The 19,367-nt window shown below is 48.0% G+C and overlaps 1 protein-coding gene and 1 long non-coding RNA gene across 2 annotated transcripts in view; one reads left to right on the top strand and one right to left on the bottom strand.

Moving 5' to 3' along the window:
- Positions 1–1,327: 1,327 nt before the first annotated feature.
- LOC137435159 (uncharacterized) overlaps positions 1,328–19,367 on the bottom strand; it is a 29,395-nt gene continuing 11,355 nt past the window's right edge. The window contains exon 2 of the long non-coding RNA XR_010986004.2: positions 1,328–2,337. This is a non-coding gene — a long non-coding RNA (uncharacterized LOC137435159). The remainder of the gene's footprint in view (positions 2,338–19,367) is intronic.
- Positions 2,021–8,689, top strand: LOC137435158 (gamma-aminobutyric acid receptor-associated protein-like 2). Its single transcript, XM_068128689.2, has 5 exons — positions 2,021–2,089; positions 2,193–2,342; positions 3,002–3,057; positions 6,050–6,222; positions 7,521–8,689. The coding sequence occupies exons 1-5, from the start codon at positions 2,047–2,049 to the stop codon at positions 7,651–7,653; spliced, it is 555 nt and encodes a 184-aa protein (XP_067984790.2). The 5' UTR covers positions 2,021–2,046; the 3' UTR covers positions 7,654–8,689.

Here is a 19,367-nt window from a genome sequence, read left to right as displayed (position 1 = left end):
GGGGTCAAACCTGGATCCACTTTGACCCCGGTAAACCCCCTTATTGATAGATTGTTCCCCCTTCAAGACGGATGTTCACAACCATCTCAAGTCATCCTCCATCCAAAACCAAGATATTTTCTACACCCGTTCAACCACCACTACAACTTCCAAAATTTTGCTTGTGCATCCATCTTGTCCACCCCTCTTTCCCCAAGCCCTCATCATTACCTGCATCCCTTGTTTGTCCGTCTCGGTCTATTTTCTCCCTCCACGCTGCTGTTGGTGTTTCCCCTTTCTCCTGCTGTTCCCTTTTTATTTTGTGTCCTGATCTGTTCTGTGCCCTAACTCTTTCATGAGCCTAGACCATGTATATAAAAAAAAAATTTTAATGAAACCTCCCACCCACCTAAGGATGGAGAAAATGCGATGTCATTTGGGTGTAAACTCAAAATCACAATTGTATTGAGATATTTCCGAAACAGCGAATGTTTCCACATGCACTAAATGGCGAAACTGCGAAGCCGAACCAGTGAATGTGTTTACATGTGGAGAGAGAGCAGTTTCGTATGGGTGGAAACCCGAAATCATAATTGTACTGAGAAATCTTGTTTTGAAATCATAATTTTATTGCTAACAGAGCAGAGGGAGGAATCCGAGAGGGAGTGCGCAGGAGGCGAACCCGAACCGCCGAGCATTGGGGCGACTCCAATTTCAGCTGGGTTGTGGAAGGTGCGTCCGGGTGTGGAAGGTCATACAAGACCCGTCACTGTCTCTTTCTCACCACTACTTTTCACCCTCTTTTCCTGCACTTTCTCTAACTTATATGAGTGATTGAATGGGTCGACGTCTTGAATTGGTTGCGTCGTAATTTGTTTAAGGATCCGATGGTGGGTATATCGTGTAGGGGATAATGGGAATGTATATGTGTTTTATGCATTTATGAATATTGTTTGCCTTGCCTTTCCTGATGTTTCCCGCCAATTCCTGTTTGAATTTCCCAATTGCCATTTATCCCGCTAATTTCCTGCTTTTTGTAATAAATTGATGAAAGAGTTGCTATCGTGTCTTGACTTATCCTGCTCTGGTTTGATCTGAGATAGCACTCATGGGGCAATTAGCCCAAGTGATTGATTGGTCTGATAAGGGCGCAGCGCGTAACGCTGGTTCACTCGGCCATTTAATATCCATTACCCAGTCACCGGCACGGTTGCCTATCTGCTTCATTCATCTCACAGGTATGGTAAACTGACCCTGGGCACGAAGATCCAGCGCGAGGCGAGTGTTGTTAATGGCGTCCGTGGTCTTTTGATAAACGTGCCAGCCTTTCGGAGTTATACATGCCACGTCCGTAACCATATATTTATTATCGCAATCCCATGAACTTCAACAATGAATCCTTTAATTCATGTATACTATAAATGGTATTCCTCAAATTAAAACTTAAATCTCACAATACATAAAACTGTTTTTATAATTAACACTTTCCAGGAGATACCGATGGATTATTAACCAAACACGTCAATAACCTAAATGCACACAATACAGCGGCCTTACATACATTTTCCAGAGGCTGTGTGTCGCTGCAGCGCCATTGTTGGCATCGCAACCTGGACTGTGTTTTGTCAGATTTGAGTGCACAGTAGAACGAATCTATGAGCATACAACCCAGGGATGAGTACACAACATACTAACAACTGAACAAGATTGCCATGTCTCGCCAACCGACAACAACTGGCATTCCTACCAAGATGGAGGTCTCACATCCAAGTTGCCAAATGTGTACTTATCAAAACCGAGCTCCACAGCTTCTATCTTCCTAGATATTTTCATTACACAAAATCAGCTATTTATTACGTATGCCAAATAGAGGAAGTTTTCGTCTCTTCTGTGTACGCACGAACCAAGAAGCGCGGCGACCCATTTGTGCGTACGGATTAAATCGATGTCGCCAGAGCGATATCCCATTATCAAAACGCTGGCGTCATGACGTCAGTCTGGATTGGCATTTTTCCCATCATGCACCAACGATGAAATCGCACTCTCGGAGCACGACCTTCAAGTTCCATGGAATTAATTCCCAGCACCTCTTTGTGTCAATCAAGCCTTTGTGCGAGTTTCTTCATTCGTCATTCGTCCTAATTCCTTCTCGATCCGACGCATATTTTCCGACAGGCCGCTCTTCCACCTCCCATTCAATTGTCTCCCTGCAGGCGGCGCCGATCCCTCTGCGCAGAGACTTCGAGCCCGAGCGGTCCCTGCTGCGCATCACTTTCCGCTCTTCGATATATTCAGATTCCCTCCTCGCTCTTCTGCTCCACCGGCAACCATGAAGTGGATGTTCAAGGAAGATCATTCCTTCGGTGAGACATAACAACAACAATATATATATATTTATATGTGTGCATCATTGTCTTTGTCTTAAAGGTTATGCCGACGTTTTACATCAAATACATTATTCATGACGTCGTCGTTGCCATGCTGCTGTTAGCCTGGCTTCATCTATGTGCTGTGAATTGGGATATATTTTCTAACATTCAACCATTTTGCAGTCCCCTTGTACATGGCCCACAACAGTATTTTTGTGCTTCTATTTGCGTCATACAGTACATACTTATGCTGCCTCCTTTTATCCTATTGCTTGTATATTTTTGTCACTTGGTTATTTGTCTACCCATGTCTGCGACGGGAGTTGGATCGGTCCATCCTCGCATTTTGCCAATTTTCATCCAAAATGATGGCAGGGGCTGGAGTATGGTGGAACGGGAATTTTATCATCAGCAATTAAGTGGGGATTTTCAACCCACATCTGACCTTCCATCCTAATTTGACCTTTAATCTACCTTGACCCTCTGCATCGCACTAGATGCTAGTCATGAATACCGTGTGTATGCCCAGATCTACCTGCACTGTACAGATCTAACTTTACCATATATGCTACAGAGAACCCAACATGCAAGCTCCATTCATACATCGTACCACCGAAGTCTGTGTCTGCCATGTCTGCTGTGTCCGCTTTCAGATCATAGGCGCGCTGAGTCCAGCAAGATCCGAAACAAGTATCCCGATAGGGTTCCGGTGAGGGTCTTCACATCTCTTCATAATTAGTGCAATTTACTCTTATTCCTTTTCATTTATTCCATAGTTTGAGTGACACATTGTGTTGTTTATTGATAGCATAGTTTTATGATCAATCAAATATGGCTGCTGCACCACGTGACCGATGACGTCATCAATTTCATTCTCCTATACAATTTTTGTGTAAATCATGCACAATAAATTTCAAACTGATTATATTGAGCGTTCTACTTTTCTAATCATGACGTCATCATCATGATTATATGTTGTTCCCCATGAGGATTACTTTATAATTTTTTTTGGTTTGTTTTTTGTATACAGAATCGAGGCTCGTGTAAGAGCTAGCACCTTGAACATGAAAACATGCACAGACACATAAAACATACAATGAAGGAAGCGGGAGACAAGAGGGGGCAGGGGGAGAGGCACACACGCACAACAACAGAAGAGAAAAGGGATGTCGGTAGATCTGTGGAAGGGGGTGGGCTTGGGAAGGAGGGAGGGGTACACGGTATAAAGCAAATGAACACTACTAGGAATTTCAGGAAAGAAGTTGGGGATTGATAGAGGCAGATTTGGGGTGTTTTAACGGGGGTAGAAAAGATCAAGGTTTTGGATGTGGGAAGATAAGAGATGGTGGTGAACAGCTGTTTTAAAGACCTGGAGGGAGGGGAGGGATTGAAGAGAGTGAGGGAGTTTGTTCCAGAGGTGGGAGAAAAGAGGAATGAAGGATTGAAGGTGAGCAGAGAGTCTTGATTTTGGCAGTTTAACCATAAGAGGGTTGCAGGCAGATCTTATGTGTCCTGCAGGAATATTTGGGGGACAGAGCCCAGACAGAGCAGGGGGAACAAGGCCGGAGAGGAGTCGGTAGAAGACAGAAAGACCACCAACCTGCCTGCGGTGAGAGAGAGAAAGGCCCTCAGAATCAGCTTCATCACGGGAGATATCAATGATTCTGAAAGCTTTGGTTTCAACAGTATGCAGCTGAGCTAGGTAAGAGGCAGGAGCACCATCCCAGAGAGGAGAGCAGTACTACATCAAGCTGCGGATGAAAGCTTTGTATGTGGTGAGGAGCCATGAAGTGCCCAGAAAGGACTTCGCTTGAGGGAGGATGCCCAGTCGGCGACTGGCTTTGGAGGCCAGCTTGGAAATGTGATTTTCCCAGTTGAGATCATGGCAGATTTCAGACCCTCTCCTGGGAGGGAGGGGTCTGTAAGTGACAGAACTTCTTGGAGAGGATTGTTGAGAAAGTAGATGGGAGGATTGTCCAGATGATGTTTTTGGAGAGACATAGTGAGAGTGTGAGATTTGTCAGGATTGAAACACATGTTCCACGTGTGTGACCAGCTTGTAATTTTATCAGAGAGTGAAGAGGCTCCTTCCTGGCTGCCGATCTGCAGGATGAGGGATGTCAGGGCAGAGGATAGAGTCATCAGCTAGGATATAAAGAGGATTTTCCAGAGAGTCAGAGAGATCATTCATTAAGATTAGGAATAGGATGGGGCCTACAACACTGCCTTGAGGCACTCCAGCCTTGACAGGTAGAGGAGACGAAAGGGTTCTATTGAGAGCCACACGTAGAGAGTGGAGGAAGTCAGTAATCCAAGAGTGGAGTTAGCCTTGGATTCCATACGCAGGGAGTTTGAAGAGCAAGGTGGGATGCCAGACGGTATTGAAAACTTGAAATATGTCTAGAGTGACTGCGCTTATCTCGTGTCTGACATTGAGGGCCTCCATCGATTGTTTGGAGAGTGGAATCAGCAGATAAAGTTTTCACTTCCATTTTGTCAATGTTTTATTTATTGTTTAACACTTTAGTTGGATGATTCAACACTGACGGGTATACTAAGAGATGGGGAAGAGAGAGATAGGTGGGAGAATGGGAGGTGGGAGAGAGAGAAAGGACGTGGGGGGGGGGGGGGAGGGGTTGAGGAAGGGAGAGAGAGATGTGGGGAAGGGAGAGAGAGATGTGGGGAAAGGAGAGAGAGATGGGGGAAGGGAGAGAGAGAGTGAGCGAGGGAGTGAGAGAGGGGCAGAGAAAAGGAGGGAGGAGGGGGAGGAAGGGAGATGGAGATGTGGGGAAAGGAGAGAGGGATGGGGGAAGAGAGAGATAGGTGGGAGAATGGGAGGGCTGGGAGAGAGAGAGAGAGAGAGGGAGAGAGGACGTGGGGGGGGGGGGGGGAAGGGAGAGAGAGATGTGGGGAAGGGAGAGAGAGAGAGTGGGTGAGGGAGAGAGAGCAGGGGTGGGGAGTGATGAAGAAGGGGAGCTAGGAAGGGGGAATGGGGAAGTTAGGAATGGAGGAAGAATGATACCTCACCACATGTCGCTATACACTCTGGGAGGGAGGGGTGTGAGGAGGGAGGGGTGTGAGGCGGGAGGGGGTGCAGGGACGGAGGTGGGAGCAAGAGAGAGGGAGAGGAAACACAGAGAAAGAGGAGGGGAGCGAGGAAGGGGATGGAGAGAGAGAAGGGTGGGAGTGGGGGGGGGGGAGGTGAGGGAGAGTGAGGAGAGACAGGAGGAAGGGAAGAGTGGAGGGGGGACAAATGGAGGAGAAATTCAGGCAGGTGGACACCCAGTTGAATGTCCATTTGAGGGACACACACATTGGTATGTAAATCACCTTGCCGGTGGAACACCACTATGTCTGGATTCAAACCCAGGCTAGACAGCGTTGAGCGAGTGCGCGTACCATTGTGTGGGGAAAGAAACTTTCACAAGATTTGTCGAACATCCATGCATTTTGCCAATGAATGCTCTCCTTGTCCTTTGACATTTAACAGCAATAACAAATATTGTATGCATGTTTGTTGTTGTTTAAGTTGATGAAGCACCTCTATGGGAGCTAAATAAACATGGGGCAAAAGTAGATGTTTTTTGGCATTTGTATTACTGCAAAGGTAGGGCCTTGCATAGTTGGTGTGCGCAGGCTGTTCTGGTAGGTGTGTGGAATGGTGGCGACAGGTGTGCAGAATGTCATGTGTGGTGTGACAGGTGATCGTAGAAAAGGTCCCGGCCTCCCAGATCGGCGAGATCGACAAACGCAAGTATCTCGTGCCAGCAGACATCACGGTGGCTCAGTTTATGTGGATAATTCGCAAGCGGGTGCAGCTTCCTTCAGAGAAGGCTATATTTCTGTTCATCGAAAAAACCGTGCCACAATCCAGGTACCAATGGAATTGGACACCAGGACACTCTAGATACATCACTATGAAGCATTTGCATTTATCTTGTTCACAAGTTGCCCAATCATGACCTTTGTTTTATTTGGTGTTTCTTGATATACTGACAAATACTTTGGGATGGCGGAGAGCCCTAGAGGATAGATGACGACCTGACTGTCATAAATTGGTCTTGTTTCATTCTGAAATGTAAAACTTTAACTGCCAAAATCTAGGCTCTGTTTTTTTTTTTTTTTGGTATACAGAGTCGAGGCTCGTGAAAGAGCTAACATTTATCAAACAAATCAAACAAACAAGCAAACAAAGTATATAAAAAGGGGAGCGGTCGACAAGATGGGGAGAGAAGGGGAGGAAGCACACAAACACAACATTTGAGAGCAGGGACATCGGGAGATGTGTGGGAGGGAGAGGGCCTGGGGGGAGGCAGGATCGGTATAAAACGCAAGGACACCAAGGACTTCCAGGAAAGAGGTCAAAAGTCACCTCAAAAAAGTGGATTTGGGGTGAAATTAGCGGGGGTAGAAAAGATCAAGGATATAACCTTGATATGATTTGTGCTCACCTTCACTCTTCATTCCCCTTTTCTCCCGCCTCTGGAACAAACTCCCTCACTCTCTTCAATCGCACTCCTCCCTCCAGGTCTTTAAAACAGCTGTTCACCACCATCTCTTATCTTCCCCCATCCAAAACCGTGATCTTTTCTACCCCCGCCAATTCACCCCAGATCCACTTTTTTTTGAAATTCCAACTTCTTTCCTGGAAGTCCTTGCAGTGTTCATATGCTTTATACCTCTCCCACCTCCCACCCCCCCCCCCCCCCCCCCCCCCCTAAGCCCTCTCCCTCCCACAGTTCTCTCTATGTCCCTGCTCTCAAATGTTGTGTTTGTGTCCTTCGCCCTCTCTCCCCATCTTGTCTACCGCTCCCCTTATTATATGTTTTATGTGTCGGTTTGACTTTTTGTGTGATTAATGTTCGCTCTTTCACGAGCCTCGATCTTGTATACAAAAAAAACAACTTGTTCATTCCTAAACATTCAGTCCAAAAAAAACTAGTAATCCTTTAAACATATTCCTCAATCTATGAGTTGTCCCTCCTTTACCATAGTTCGCAAGAGGCCACCCCTAACCCCCATCGGGTCTCTATTTTCCCAGGCTTTCATCCTTAACCTGGCTGATTTTGAATTCTTAGGCCTGGCATTGCATGTCTACACTCTCACAGGTGACTGTGTATATTGCACGCTGTACATGGAGTGATTTAACCACATCTTTGTTTTCATGTACAGTGCAAGCATGGGCCAACTGTACAGCGAACACCAGGATGAAGATGGATTTCTGTATGTTGCCTACAGTGGTGAAAACACATTTGGCCTCTCACCGACACACCATGGTTCTCCTTGTACAATGGTCAGCACCTAGTGACCTTTGTGGCGAGACAAGATGAAGGGACGTTGGGTCATTAGGGTGAGATGTGGGGGCCTTTGCAGAAGTTGTATTCTCTAAGTCAACTCAAATGTACTAAACTATACCATGTGCCTGTTTCCAAATGCGTTGGTCCGTAAGTCTGTTGTCACAGTTTTTAAATTAGAACCTCATTTCCAGTTTTGTCACCTGGTTTTATGAGACCTGGTTTTAAATGTATTATTTATTTTGTTGCTTCCCCACACGTTTGGCTCACAATGCTAAAGCACTTCCATTTTTGTTTCTAATGCCATAATGAATGTTGCTACTGTCTGCAAAGTTTACGCTTATTTCCTTATTTAGACTGGTAGGTGTCACTGCGATCCATCCTCCTGCGATAGGCGTAGTGGAAATGGATGAAAGGTCTTTGACTCCCAACTGCTGCACTTCCTGGATTTGACCTTACCACCGTCAACTCAGAGTTCAGTTCTGCACTAGTCTCGCATTCCATTCCATGTGAACAGCTGTACAATTGAGTACAAGGAGTCACGTGATCTGTTTTCAGGCCCAATTATGAGATAATGTCTGCCCACCAAAAATTTTGTCCTTTGTCCACACACTCACTCTGTGCCCGAACAATGGCTACTGTATTGACTACTTCCTCACAGTCCTGAAGGAATCTAGCTGGTGATCCAAGAATGGTGAGTTTGATCCAACCATATTAGCATCACCACTAGCTGTCTCGAGAATTGAAAAGCTTAAGAAGTTGTTTCAGCAGCATCTTCGAGAATCTAGAGCTATAAGTTACAAAACAGTGAGGCACCAACACAAACTCCACTCCAAAAACAAATGCGTACACTGTGTGGGGCCTGCTTGCCAATTACAAGTTCAAGTAATAATCCTTATATCTGTCATGGCATTTGGCTTGGGATAATGTTGGCAATTGAACGTCAAATGTTAACAATTTTTCTGCCATGACGGTGATGATCCTTGTCATAACTACATGCATGGGCACCATATGGCAATTAGAGTAAACTATTTTCTCTCTCCTGTGTCTTCTTGTCTGGCTTGACTTTTCTCACGTGCTTCCAATATCCAGTTTTACTCATTGGTTAGAGAAGGAATACCTCCAAGGGAGTAAATATCCCCTTTTTCTAACCCCCGACAACACAAATTTGTACTTACTGGCTACACCATAAGTGATGATGAGTGTTGTTGGTGCTGCCGAAGGAGTTTCTTGGCCTTCCCAGCACTCAGACAGGGCAGGAATTAGGAATTTGTCCAGGATGCCGGCGATAACTTTCCGACTATTCGCAACGGACACCGTGGACTCTTTAACGTCCACCAACTAATGCTGGCAGATGGGACGGCCAGTTTAACATCCATCCGAGGGACAGCACAAACATTGATTAATCGCCCTGCCTGTGAAACACCAGGGTGGCAGTTTATATCTAGGAGGAGATTTCAACCGAGGTTAGACAGTTTAGAGGCGAATGTGCATACCTGATCTAGGTTGCCAGCCCTACACCTTAAATATCCCATGCAAACCCCCAAAGCATTTGTCACGAGTTTACTTTTTTTTTTCTCTTGATGTGGAAGGGGGAAGTATGGGACAGAGACAAGACACAGAAAGGATGAAGAACTTGGAATAAGACAAGGCACATGAGAACATGGTGGTCTGGGGATAAATAGTGGGGTTGGGGTTAGGGGAGATTAAAGGTGAAAGGACTTACAAAGGAAGGAGCATATTGTCATTAATCAGGGGTCACACAGAATCAGAAGTCCAGATGAACTCAGCTATCTCATGTTATTGCTTCTCAAATGCGAATAACATTATTTTGCACTGTGCCATGAGAATGTGTGTGTGTGTGTGTGTGTGTGTATGTATATATATATATATATATATATATATATATATATATATATATATATATATATATACACAGACTTGGCATTTAATATGGAATTTTTTTTTTTCTTGACTTGGGTTTACTTTCTGAACTCGGTATATCAATCTGGTGAGTTTCTTTTACGCTTCGGTGATTTCTTTGTTAAAAGAACCATGTCACTGATTGTCTGTCGCAGCAAGAAGTCAATAACAGGATTATATCACAGGTGGCGTGACAAAATGTACGGACAGGTACATTTGACGATTGGCTTCACAATCGGGTATATAAGGGTTGTTGCGTTCTGTATTAGTGGAAAACAACTGCTGCACGTCTACAAAAGTTATTGCCGCTTCCTCTGGAGATGGTCCGTCAACTCGACAATGCTGTTTGTCATTTAGTGGTGGCTTTAAGAAATTCCGGCATGAAACAGCATGCTATTGCTCGGCAGTATGGCATCACTGAAGGTCAGGTGTCAAAGATCCTGAAACGAAATGCTCAGAGGGGTGTCCCTACTCCAATACCGAGGTCAGGACATCCCCACAGAACCACAAGGAGGGATGATCGCCAGCTGCACCAGTTAGTCCGCAATGGCCGTACCAAGTCAGCTAATCGGCTTCGGGCTGAGTGGCAGGAACTGACAAATGTGCCTGTATCCAGAAGGCTAGTCAACCAACGACTGGTTCAAGCAGGCTATCGTGCCAGGCGTCCCCTGAGAAAGCCACATCTGACCAGACAACACCGCCAGCACCGATTGCAGTGGGCCAGAGAGCACCGTCAATGGCAGCCAGGACACTGGAATCACGTGATCTTGTGACAAGTCTAGATTTCTGGTCTATCGTCAATATGGCCTGGCCGCGTCCGAGTGCGCAGACAAGTGCATGAAGCCTACAACGAAGATTGTATAGTGCCAAGAGTCCAAGCTGGAGGTGGTGGGGTGACCGTTTGGGCTGCTTTTCATGCAGGGGCAAAAATGACCTGGTTGTTCTGAATGGAAACCTGAACCAGTTCAAGCACAGGGCCATTCTGGAAGAAACATTGCTTCCATTTGTTCGTGCAGCCTTTCGAGGAAACTTTGTCTTCCAAGATGACAATGCACGGCCTCATCGTGCTCGCATGATCCAATACTTTCTTGCTGACCGTGGTGTAGAGCATATGGAGTGGCCTGCCATGTCCCCGGATATGAATCCGATAGAGAACTTTTGGGCAGAATTAACGCGTCAAATCGACCACTTGGACCAGCAGCCGACCTCTGTGCGTGAATTGCAGCAGGCTATTGTCACTGCATGGCAAGCGATTCCTGTCCAAACCTTGGCAAATCTCGTGAACAGCATGCCTCAACGTGTACGTGCTCTCCTGAATGCTCGTGGGGGTTACACGAAGTACTGAACTGTAATTTTACTGTCCGTAATCCCAGTCATAATTTAGCTTTTGTTTTTGTTGAATTTTTTTTTGGCTAATGTGCAAAATAAAGAGATACTTCTGGAAAACGTACAGAAGTTTAACACAGTACTGTCCGTGAATTGAGTTCCATATCAGTTTCCATCACTTTCAAGAATCAATTTATTTGCTTCGAAATGTCAAATGTGGTTTTTCTTTCTTTTAAAGGTCACATTAACAAAATCTAGAATAATTTCAACATAATTCCAATGAACTTTTGGTTCTAAGTCATCTTGAAAAGTAAGTTCAGCCCCACAAAAAAATATTCCATATTAAATGCCAAGTCTGTATATATATATATATACTGTATATATTGTTACAGACACGACTTTGATGTTAAGGTGGGCCGAGCGGAATGGCCGTCGTGTCCGCACAAATTACCCGATTGTACTCGAACGTTGACGAAGCCGCGCCACGCTGGCTCAATAAGGAAAAAGAAGACACACGGCTGAATTATAATGACAGACACCAGGGATACGGTTCTCAAGACCTCCGGAGGAGATTATATTCGTGCGGAAGGTCAGATTACAGGGACGAGAGGTACAACATAGAAAGACAAGCACTTAGACACAATCTTATATTATTCCCCAACAGACGACAGGCAAACGGGACAAGGCTGACTCACACGGGGGTTGATGGAAAGGACAGGCGGGTAGCGATGGCTCCAGGTGCACCTGTGCTCAAAGGTTAGAATCGACCCGGTCCGGTCCAGAGATGCGGGAGGTTTCACAGCGCTCGGAGGGGACGTTCTTTCACAGGCGGGCCTTTCTCTCTCAGCGCTCGCAGGTCCTTCTTTCTCCAGCTCGGGGCGCATCTGACGTCACGTCCGCTACGTGCCCGCGTATATCCGGCGGGGAGTGACACGCCCTCGGCTCGTTAGCTCCGCCTCGTGGAATCGGCACGTTGCTTCTCATTGGGTGCGTGCGGGGGGTTTACCAGGCTCCGCCCTTGACGAGGAGCTGACAAGGAGCCCCTTTGTGGTAACCCCGTGGAGCGCATGGTCTGGAGCGCGTTGTCTGGAGCGCGTTGTCTGGAGCGCATTGTCGATGGCGGCTAACCGAGCCGGTGGGAGGACGCACACTCCCCCCCGCGCAGCGCCGTGCCCCTCTGTTGTTGTAGACGGGGAAGAAGATGGAAGGAGGTATGGGAAAGGTCCTAAACTCACTACTGATGCCATATAATCACATTCTGGTGCAACGAAGAGTCATAATTAATGGAGACGAGGCCTTAACTGACATAGAATAAGAATAACTAGGAAGATGTCCGAAAGTTGTCTACGTGTGGTGCGGTGGACCTGGGCACGACATTTAATGGGGGAATAAGGGGAAGGTCGGCTCTACTGATTGTTATTTACATGCAATGGGACTAGGGAATGGGGGATTGGGGAAAGTTGGGGAGTATTGGAGAAAATAGGGGAATATTTACAAGCGGATATGGAGGCCAAATTCCATATTCGCAACATTGCACCCTTCTCTACCCTCGGGGCGTCCCGACCCGATAAATTTTTACCTACTTTAGTGTGGCACGCAATGTAGTTCCCTCTACTATTAACGCTACCCTGAGTGCGACAGTTTTACAGATATTCACAAATGAGTAAATATGTCCCCCTGCGACGTTGCACCCTTCTCCTCACAGAAACACACCCACAGGATAACCGAATCCGGAAAGAATTCGCAAACTAAACATACAGCCGGTAGGTAGCATTATTTACAAGATTACGCTGATATCTACACTACGATCCAGGACCTGTTTTTGGAGGAACACATGCAGATGTTATGCATAGAGAGAGCGCGCTTGCCAGCATCGATACACCAACCCACGAGTGCTCTGTGGCCGACGGCCTTTAATAACGTGCAGAGCACCCTTTCCCAGCATCAAAAGCACCACCCCACCACCAATCGGTGCAGTCACCATTGTTCATTGGAATAAAAATAAATTCGACAACCCCTAACCCTGCAGGTGTCTCTTGCTCTTCGTGTGGCCTTCAGTGGTGTTAATTAAAAGTGGTTCACCTTTATGGCATAGGTGCCACGTTGACCCATAGGTCCATCCCCGGGTGGTGCTTGGCCGCAAACGAACTGCGGTCCATTGTGGGTGGCCACAAACATTGCGGTCCATATGGTGTATCGATCCCGGCAGCAAACAGCGAAAGTGCAGGCCCACAACTGCGCAGCCAGCACCTCTCTCTCCTCTCTCTCTACCCCAAAGCCAGATCCTCGGAGGTGGGAGACAAAAGAAGCAGACAAGTGAGTAAGGTGGTAAGGGCGCAAAAGTGCACGCAATGTAAGGTGATGCACACTGGGGGCACATGGGAACCAGGTGAGACAGGTACGTTCCTATCGTACGCCCCCCCCCCACCAGGTAACCTACATGGCCCCTCCCTTACCCCTTACTGTATCCACAAACAACACTACCCATAAACATCTACTTTACAAATCAACAAACATCCCTACTGTCTTCCCCGTTCCTCCCATATACCAAATTCGTCTTCTCTCCCTCCTAACCAATCAAATTTGCCATTTTCAACTCTCATCAAAATTTGCCATCTCCAACTCAACATCATAATTTGCCATTACCAATTCATCATCAGTCCCTCCTAGGGAGGGAGAGATGGAATCACCCCAATGTCTCATCCACGTCGTGATGCGTCTCACAAATCCAACAGCAATTCTCATTTCTGCAACAAAACAAAGAAAACACAGGTGTGGAGTCATCATCATCACCACAGGCAAGTGGCTGCGTATGGTGCGACAGGTTCATCAATCCTAACTATTTCCTAAATGACTTTAACAACTTTACACTACCCGGGGTCTTTCTCCGGCCAAACCATTGGCCCTCTTACACTATGGGTTCTAAAAACCAATTCCCATTGGCCAAACTGTGGTGCTCTTCAATTTGGGGTCTCACTCCCCCGATTCATCTCCCGGTGCCCTCGCACAATTTCTGGGCTGTGGCGTGTACCTCTCCCAGTGGGCCTACCCACCTGCACACCTCCACCACTGTAGTTGCCTCCGAGCTTACCTGCTCCTTACCCTAACCTAACTACCTGGGGAAGGCCCTCTGGCTCTCTCCCCACTCGGTGCCCTCTCTGGCACTGGGCTGCCCGATCCACACCCGGGATCCTCAGGCACCCACTCACAACTACCGGCTCCCAGAGCCCACCTGCGGCCTCACCTGGCCGACATCCTCACAGTGGTGGAGTGCCCAACCAACTACACACACTAACAGGCTACACGCCCAGCCATTCCCACAACACTAATGCACCCATCCACAATACCATTCTGCAACCGCACCACAAATGCCAATATCCAACCACAATTTACCTGCACCCTCTACCTAACACTTACACTACCCGCCCCGGGTACTCGTGAAAGGGGTCCACTCTTCCCCCATCCACACCTTCGCACCATGCACACCACTCCGTACCACTCACTCCAACTCTCTCCACACACCTGTACCTGCACACCTGTGCTCTCACACCTGGTGCCACCTGCACCCTTCTCTCCCCAAGCGCATTCGCGCTGATCCACACACTCCCTACTCATACACTGCTCCACACACCTGTCCAGTTGCACACCTGTGCAATCACACCTGTTCAATTCTCACAAACACGGCATCATCTCAGCTAACTACTCCCTTCTGAAACTTGCGCTTCCCAGTCGTCCCTTTAAACTATTGCGCTCCCACGTCATTATCATCCATTCTAATCTACCTGCGTCCCCACTACAGGTATCAGTCACTAACTAAACTTAACGTTACCTAATGTCAATCTCTTCTAGATCCCTACACACAATATCCTAACCCACCCGGGCTAGTTTTCACTGCCATACACCCCATAATCTAGTGCGCATTTGCCCCACGCTTTCTGTGAGGGATGGTGGATTTGCCATCCCACCACATCGGGGGTCTCTCACTACCAATTTCGCTCGTCCAAATCCAACAATTCAAAAATTTTCTATTTACTGCCAATTCTATTCACTTTTCTAAATTTTGTATCAAATCACTACTATCACTATCACCATTACCCGTCTACTTATTACATCCTCTCGGTGCGCCAATTCACATCTACAGCCCGGCTTCGTACAGCCGAGCAATGAATGCGGGTCGTTTTGTGCCAGCGGCTGGATACGTCCCGCATTCGGGGCAGGGACGGGGGCTTACCCGGGCCGAGATCCCACGCACCACTTCGGCGTGGAGCCATCCAATGTCCCGATCTCGACCTGCCGGCACGTCTCAATAGAAAGTGGTCGCCATGACGACCCTTCCTATCGAGCTGCCCGCTCCGCCTAGTGGAGCCCGGACGCGGCCGTTCCACGCGAGGCCCAGCGTGGATCGCGCACGGCGGTTCTTTCGAAACCGCCGTGGTTCGGATCCCCGCTGGTTCTCGCGGCACGCGAAGCCCGGCACGCACCGAGGGCCTGATTCGGCTATAAGTCGTTCTAAACTCTACCCCGTCTAACGTCGATGCTTCACCTGGATTCTTACACCCCGCAGCCCGTTCCTTGCTCACACATCCAGCCGTGCCCATGCTCCTCGTACCTTTCCTTACACACCCAGGTACACCCATTCCACTCACAGCCTTGGTCACACACCTGACCACCGAACACTTTGGCACACATTCGTTGCTCGCACACCTCACCAATACACCGCTTCGCGCCCCCTCCTCGGTCACCTCCTCTGTGACAATCACAGGTGTGCCCTCATTCGCACACCCAACCACGTGCCTCACCACCAACTCCAGCGTGCATTCCCACTCACGCTCTACCATTCCAGGTGTGCATCCTTCCATCCCAGGTGTACATCCTCGCTCACCTGTCACAACTAACTCACGCTCCATGTCACTCTCACTACTTTCACCTCCATTCCTGACAGCGCACTCACCCTTCCTCTTGACAGCGCACTCTTTCCCCATGCACCTGTCCGTTACACACCTTTCTCGCGCACACTCTCCCGTTACACCCTCTGTAACACTCACCACAGGTGGACACTCTTCCTTACTTCTGACAGCGCACTCTTTCCTCATGCACCTGTCCGTCACACACCTTTCTCGCGCACACTCTCCCGTTACACCCTCTGTAACACTCACCACAGGTGGACACTCTTCCTTACTTCTGACAGCGCACTCTTTCCTCATGCACCTGTCCGTCACACACCTTTCTCGCGCACACTCTCCCGTCACACCCTCTGTAACACTCACCACACTGCGCTTCCATGTGCTCCCTCGCACACACGCTACGACCGACTCACTCTCGCCAGCACCCTCACTCCTTGGCACGCACTTTTTCCTCACACACCCCAGAGTCGGACTTTCTCGCACACCTCCTTTTTCGCACACCAGACCTGTCGCACACTTCACCAGCGGCCTCTCACGAACACCCGGGTCTATCTCGACCCCCAAGCTTATTAAATCCCCTGGCGCATCATACGCACGACCATATTGGTCACCACTTACACCGGGTCCTCTTCCTCTTCGCTTCTCCTCCATCACCTGCGAATCCCTCATCCGGTTAATGAGCACATCATCACGATCCAAACACAGACTTTGGACCAATTCTTTTATCTCCTCTTTTATCTCTTTCTTATCCCCTCTCCGTCGCTTCTTAATTTCGCTCATCCCTTCTTCCACTTCTTCTAGTTTCTGCTTCACCTCTTTTATTCCCCGGTACGTCTCCTCAAGCTCGTCCTCCAAGGCTACCTTGACCGTTTCCATGTGCGTCCTCACCTGCCGGTCCTTCGTCTCCATTACCTCTATCACCTCGTCCAACCTCGTTGTCAGTCCCTCACGTACTATCTGACATTCCCTCTTTGTCGCTATCAAGTCGTCTTTTAGTTCTTTCTGTGTCACTTTTAACCCTCCTAATACCGCAGTGTTCCTTTGGACCTGCTCCATTAGTTCTTTTTGTCCCTCCGTCAGCTGTTCCACCTCCTGCGTCAGGTCCTCTATGCCCCCTTGTAACTTTACAGTCCCCTTTCTCACCTCCTTTTCCATGTGCTCCTTACAGTGCCTCACCTCCTCGCGCACTCCTCCGGCCTCCTCACTCACTCCTCTTCTGATCTCCTCTCCCATCACTTGCATCTCCTGCCCAGATGCCACCCTCATCTGCTCCATTTCCTCCCTGTGAGCATCCAGTTTGGTTTCTACCCCCATTCTGACCCCCTCTATCTGCTGCTCCATTTGTTTAACTTCCCTTTCCGCTTGGTCCCTCATGTCCCTCAATTTGCCTTCCATACTGTTTTCTAACCCCTCTAACCCATTTTGCACTCCCTCTATCTGATTCTCCTGGGCAGCCATTCTATTTTCTACCCCCATTAACCCATTTTTCACTTCTTTTATCCCGTTGTCTAACCCCTCAAAATTATTGTCTAACTTCCCAAATTTCTTGTCTAACTCCTCAAAATTATTGTCTAACTTCCCAAATTTCTTGTCTAATCCCTTAAAATTATTGTCTAACCCCTCACCGGTACCCCTCATTTGGCCCTCTAATCGCCCACTATCAACCCTCATTTGGCCCTCCATCCTATCCATTTTTGCATTCAGTTGGGTCAAGAATAATCTGAGGTCAAACCCGGTTTGCCCAGCGTCCCCAGCCGCCACCGCAGGCTCGCCCTCCGCGGCGCCGCTATTTTGGGACCCTTCAACCACGTGAGCGAGCGCGCCATTTTGCGCGCCCGCTACTTCGTGCGTGACGGCGCTATTTTGCGAACCTGCCGCCCTCACTGCTTCGCTCTCCTCATGTCCCTCAATTTGGTCCTGGACCGACCCTGCTTCACTCTCCCCTACCGGACCCCAGCCGTCTTGATCCGCCATAGCGCGACTTTCAAAATTCGAGTTTCGTAACACCAATCCAAATTTTGCTGTTATAATTTCGTCGAGCGCAGTAACCGCGGGACCGCGCTCCGGATCGATTTGGTCGAGCGCCGTACGCGCTCCGGCTCGATTTTCCCTCCCAAAATTTGGGCCTAACTAATTTAGTCCCGGGTCCGAATCTCACTCCTCGACACCAATTGTTACCGTACTAACACAATTGGTGTCCAAAATTTGGGCTATTCCCAACTCCTGACAACCAATTGTTACAGACACGACTTTGATGTTAAGGTGGGCCGAGCGGAATGGCCGTCGTGTCCGCACAAATTACCCGATTGTACTCGAACGTTGACGAAGCCGCGCCACGCTGGCTCAATAAGGAAAAAGAAGACACACGGCTGAATTATAATGACAGACACCAGGGATACGGTTCTCAAGACCTCCGGAGGAGATTATATTCGTGCGGAAGGTCAGATTACAGGGACGAGAGGTACAACATAGAAAGACAAGCACTTAGACACAATCTTATATTATTCCCCAACAGACGACAGGCAAACGGGACAAGGCTGACTCACACGGGGGTTGATGGAAAGGACAGGCGGGTAGCGATGGCTCCAGAGTCCAGGTGCACCTGTGCTCAAAGGTTAGAATCGACCCGGTCCGGTCCAGAGATGCGGGAGGTTTCACAGCGCTCGGAGGGGACGTTCTTTCACAGGCGGGCCTTTCTCTCTCAGCGCTCGCAGGTCCTTCTTTCTCCAGCTCGGGGCGCATCTGACGTCACGTCCGCTACGTGCCCGCGTATATCCGGCGGGGAGTGACACGCCCTCGGCTCGTTAGCTCCGCCTCGTGGAATCGGCACGTTGCTTCTCATTGGGTGCGTGCGGGGGGTTTACCAGGCTCCGCCCTTGACGAGGAGCTGACAAGGAGCCCCTTTGTGGTAACCCCGTGGAGCGCATGGTCTGGAGCGCGTTGTCTGGAGCGCGTTGTCTGGAGCGCATTGTCGATGGCGGCTAACCGAGCCGGTGGGAGGACGCACACTCCCCCCCGCGCAGCGCCGTGCCCCTCTGTTGTTGTAGACGGGGAAGAAGATGGAAGGAGGTATGGGAAAGGTCCTAAACTCACTACTGATGCCATATAATCACATTCTGGTGCAACGAAGAGTCATAATTAATGGAGACGAGGCCTTAACTGACATAGAATAAGATTAACTAGGAAGATGTCCGAAAGTTGTCTACGTGTGGTGCGGTGGACCTGGGCACGACATTTAATGGGGGAATAAGGGGAAGGTCGGCTCTACTGATTGTTATTTACATGCAATGGGACTAGGGAATGGGGGATTGGGGAAAGTTGGGGAGTATTGGAGAAAATAGGGGAATATTTACAAGCGGATATGGAGGCCAAATTCCATATTCGCAACAATATATATATATATATATATATATATATATATATATATATATATATATATATATATATATATATATATATATATATATATATATATATATATATATATATATATGTATATATATATATATATATATGTATATATATATATATGTATATATATATATATATATATATATATATATATACGTATA

Source organism: Myxine glutinosa, chromosome 9 (assembly GCF_964187855.1).
Source record: "Myxine glutinosa chromosome 9, kmMyxGlut1.1, whole genome shotgun sequence".
In the NCBI taxonomy this organism is placed as follows: Eukaryota; Metazoa; Chordata; class Myxini; order Myxiniformes; family Myxinidae; genus Myxine; species Myxine glutinosa.
Note: the sequence above shows the minus strand (reverse complement) of the source record. Positions and strands in the feature narration are given on the sequence as shown.

Bases quoted from the DNA above. Each gene is read 5' to 3' on its own strand.
- LOC137435158 (XM_068128689.2), top strand. From the start codon at position 2,047: ATGGAATTAATTCCCAGCACCTCTTTGTGTCAATCAAGCCTTT. The intron at 2,090-2,192 runs GTGCGAGTTTCT...GTCTCCCTGCAG, and splicing joins TTTGTGTCAATCAAGCCTTT to GCGGCGCCGATCCCTCTGCG. The intron at 2,343-3,001 runs GTGAGACATAAC...GTCCGCTTTCAG, and splicing joins CAAGGAAGATCATTCCTTCG to ATCATAGGCGCGCTGAGTCC.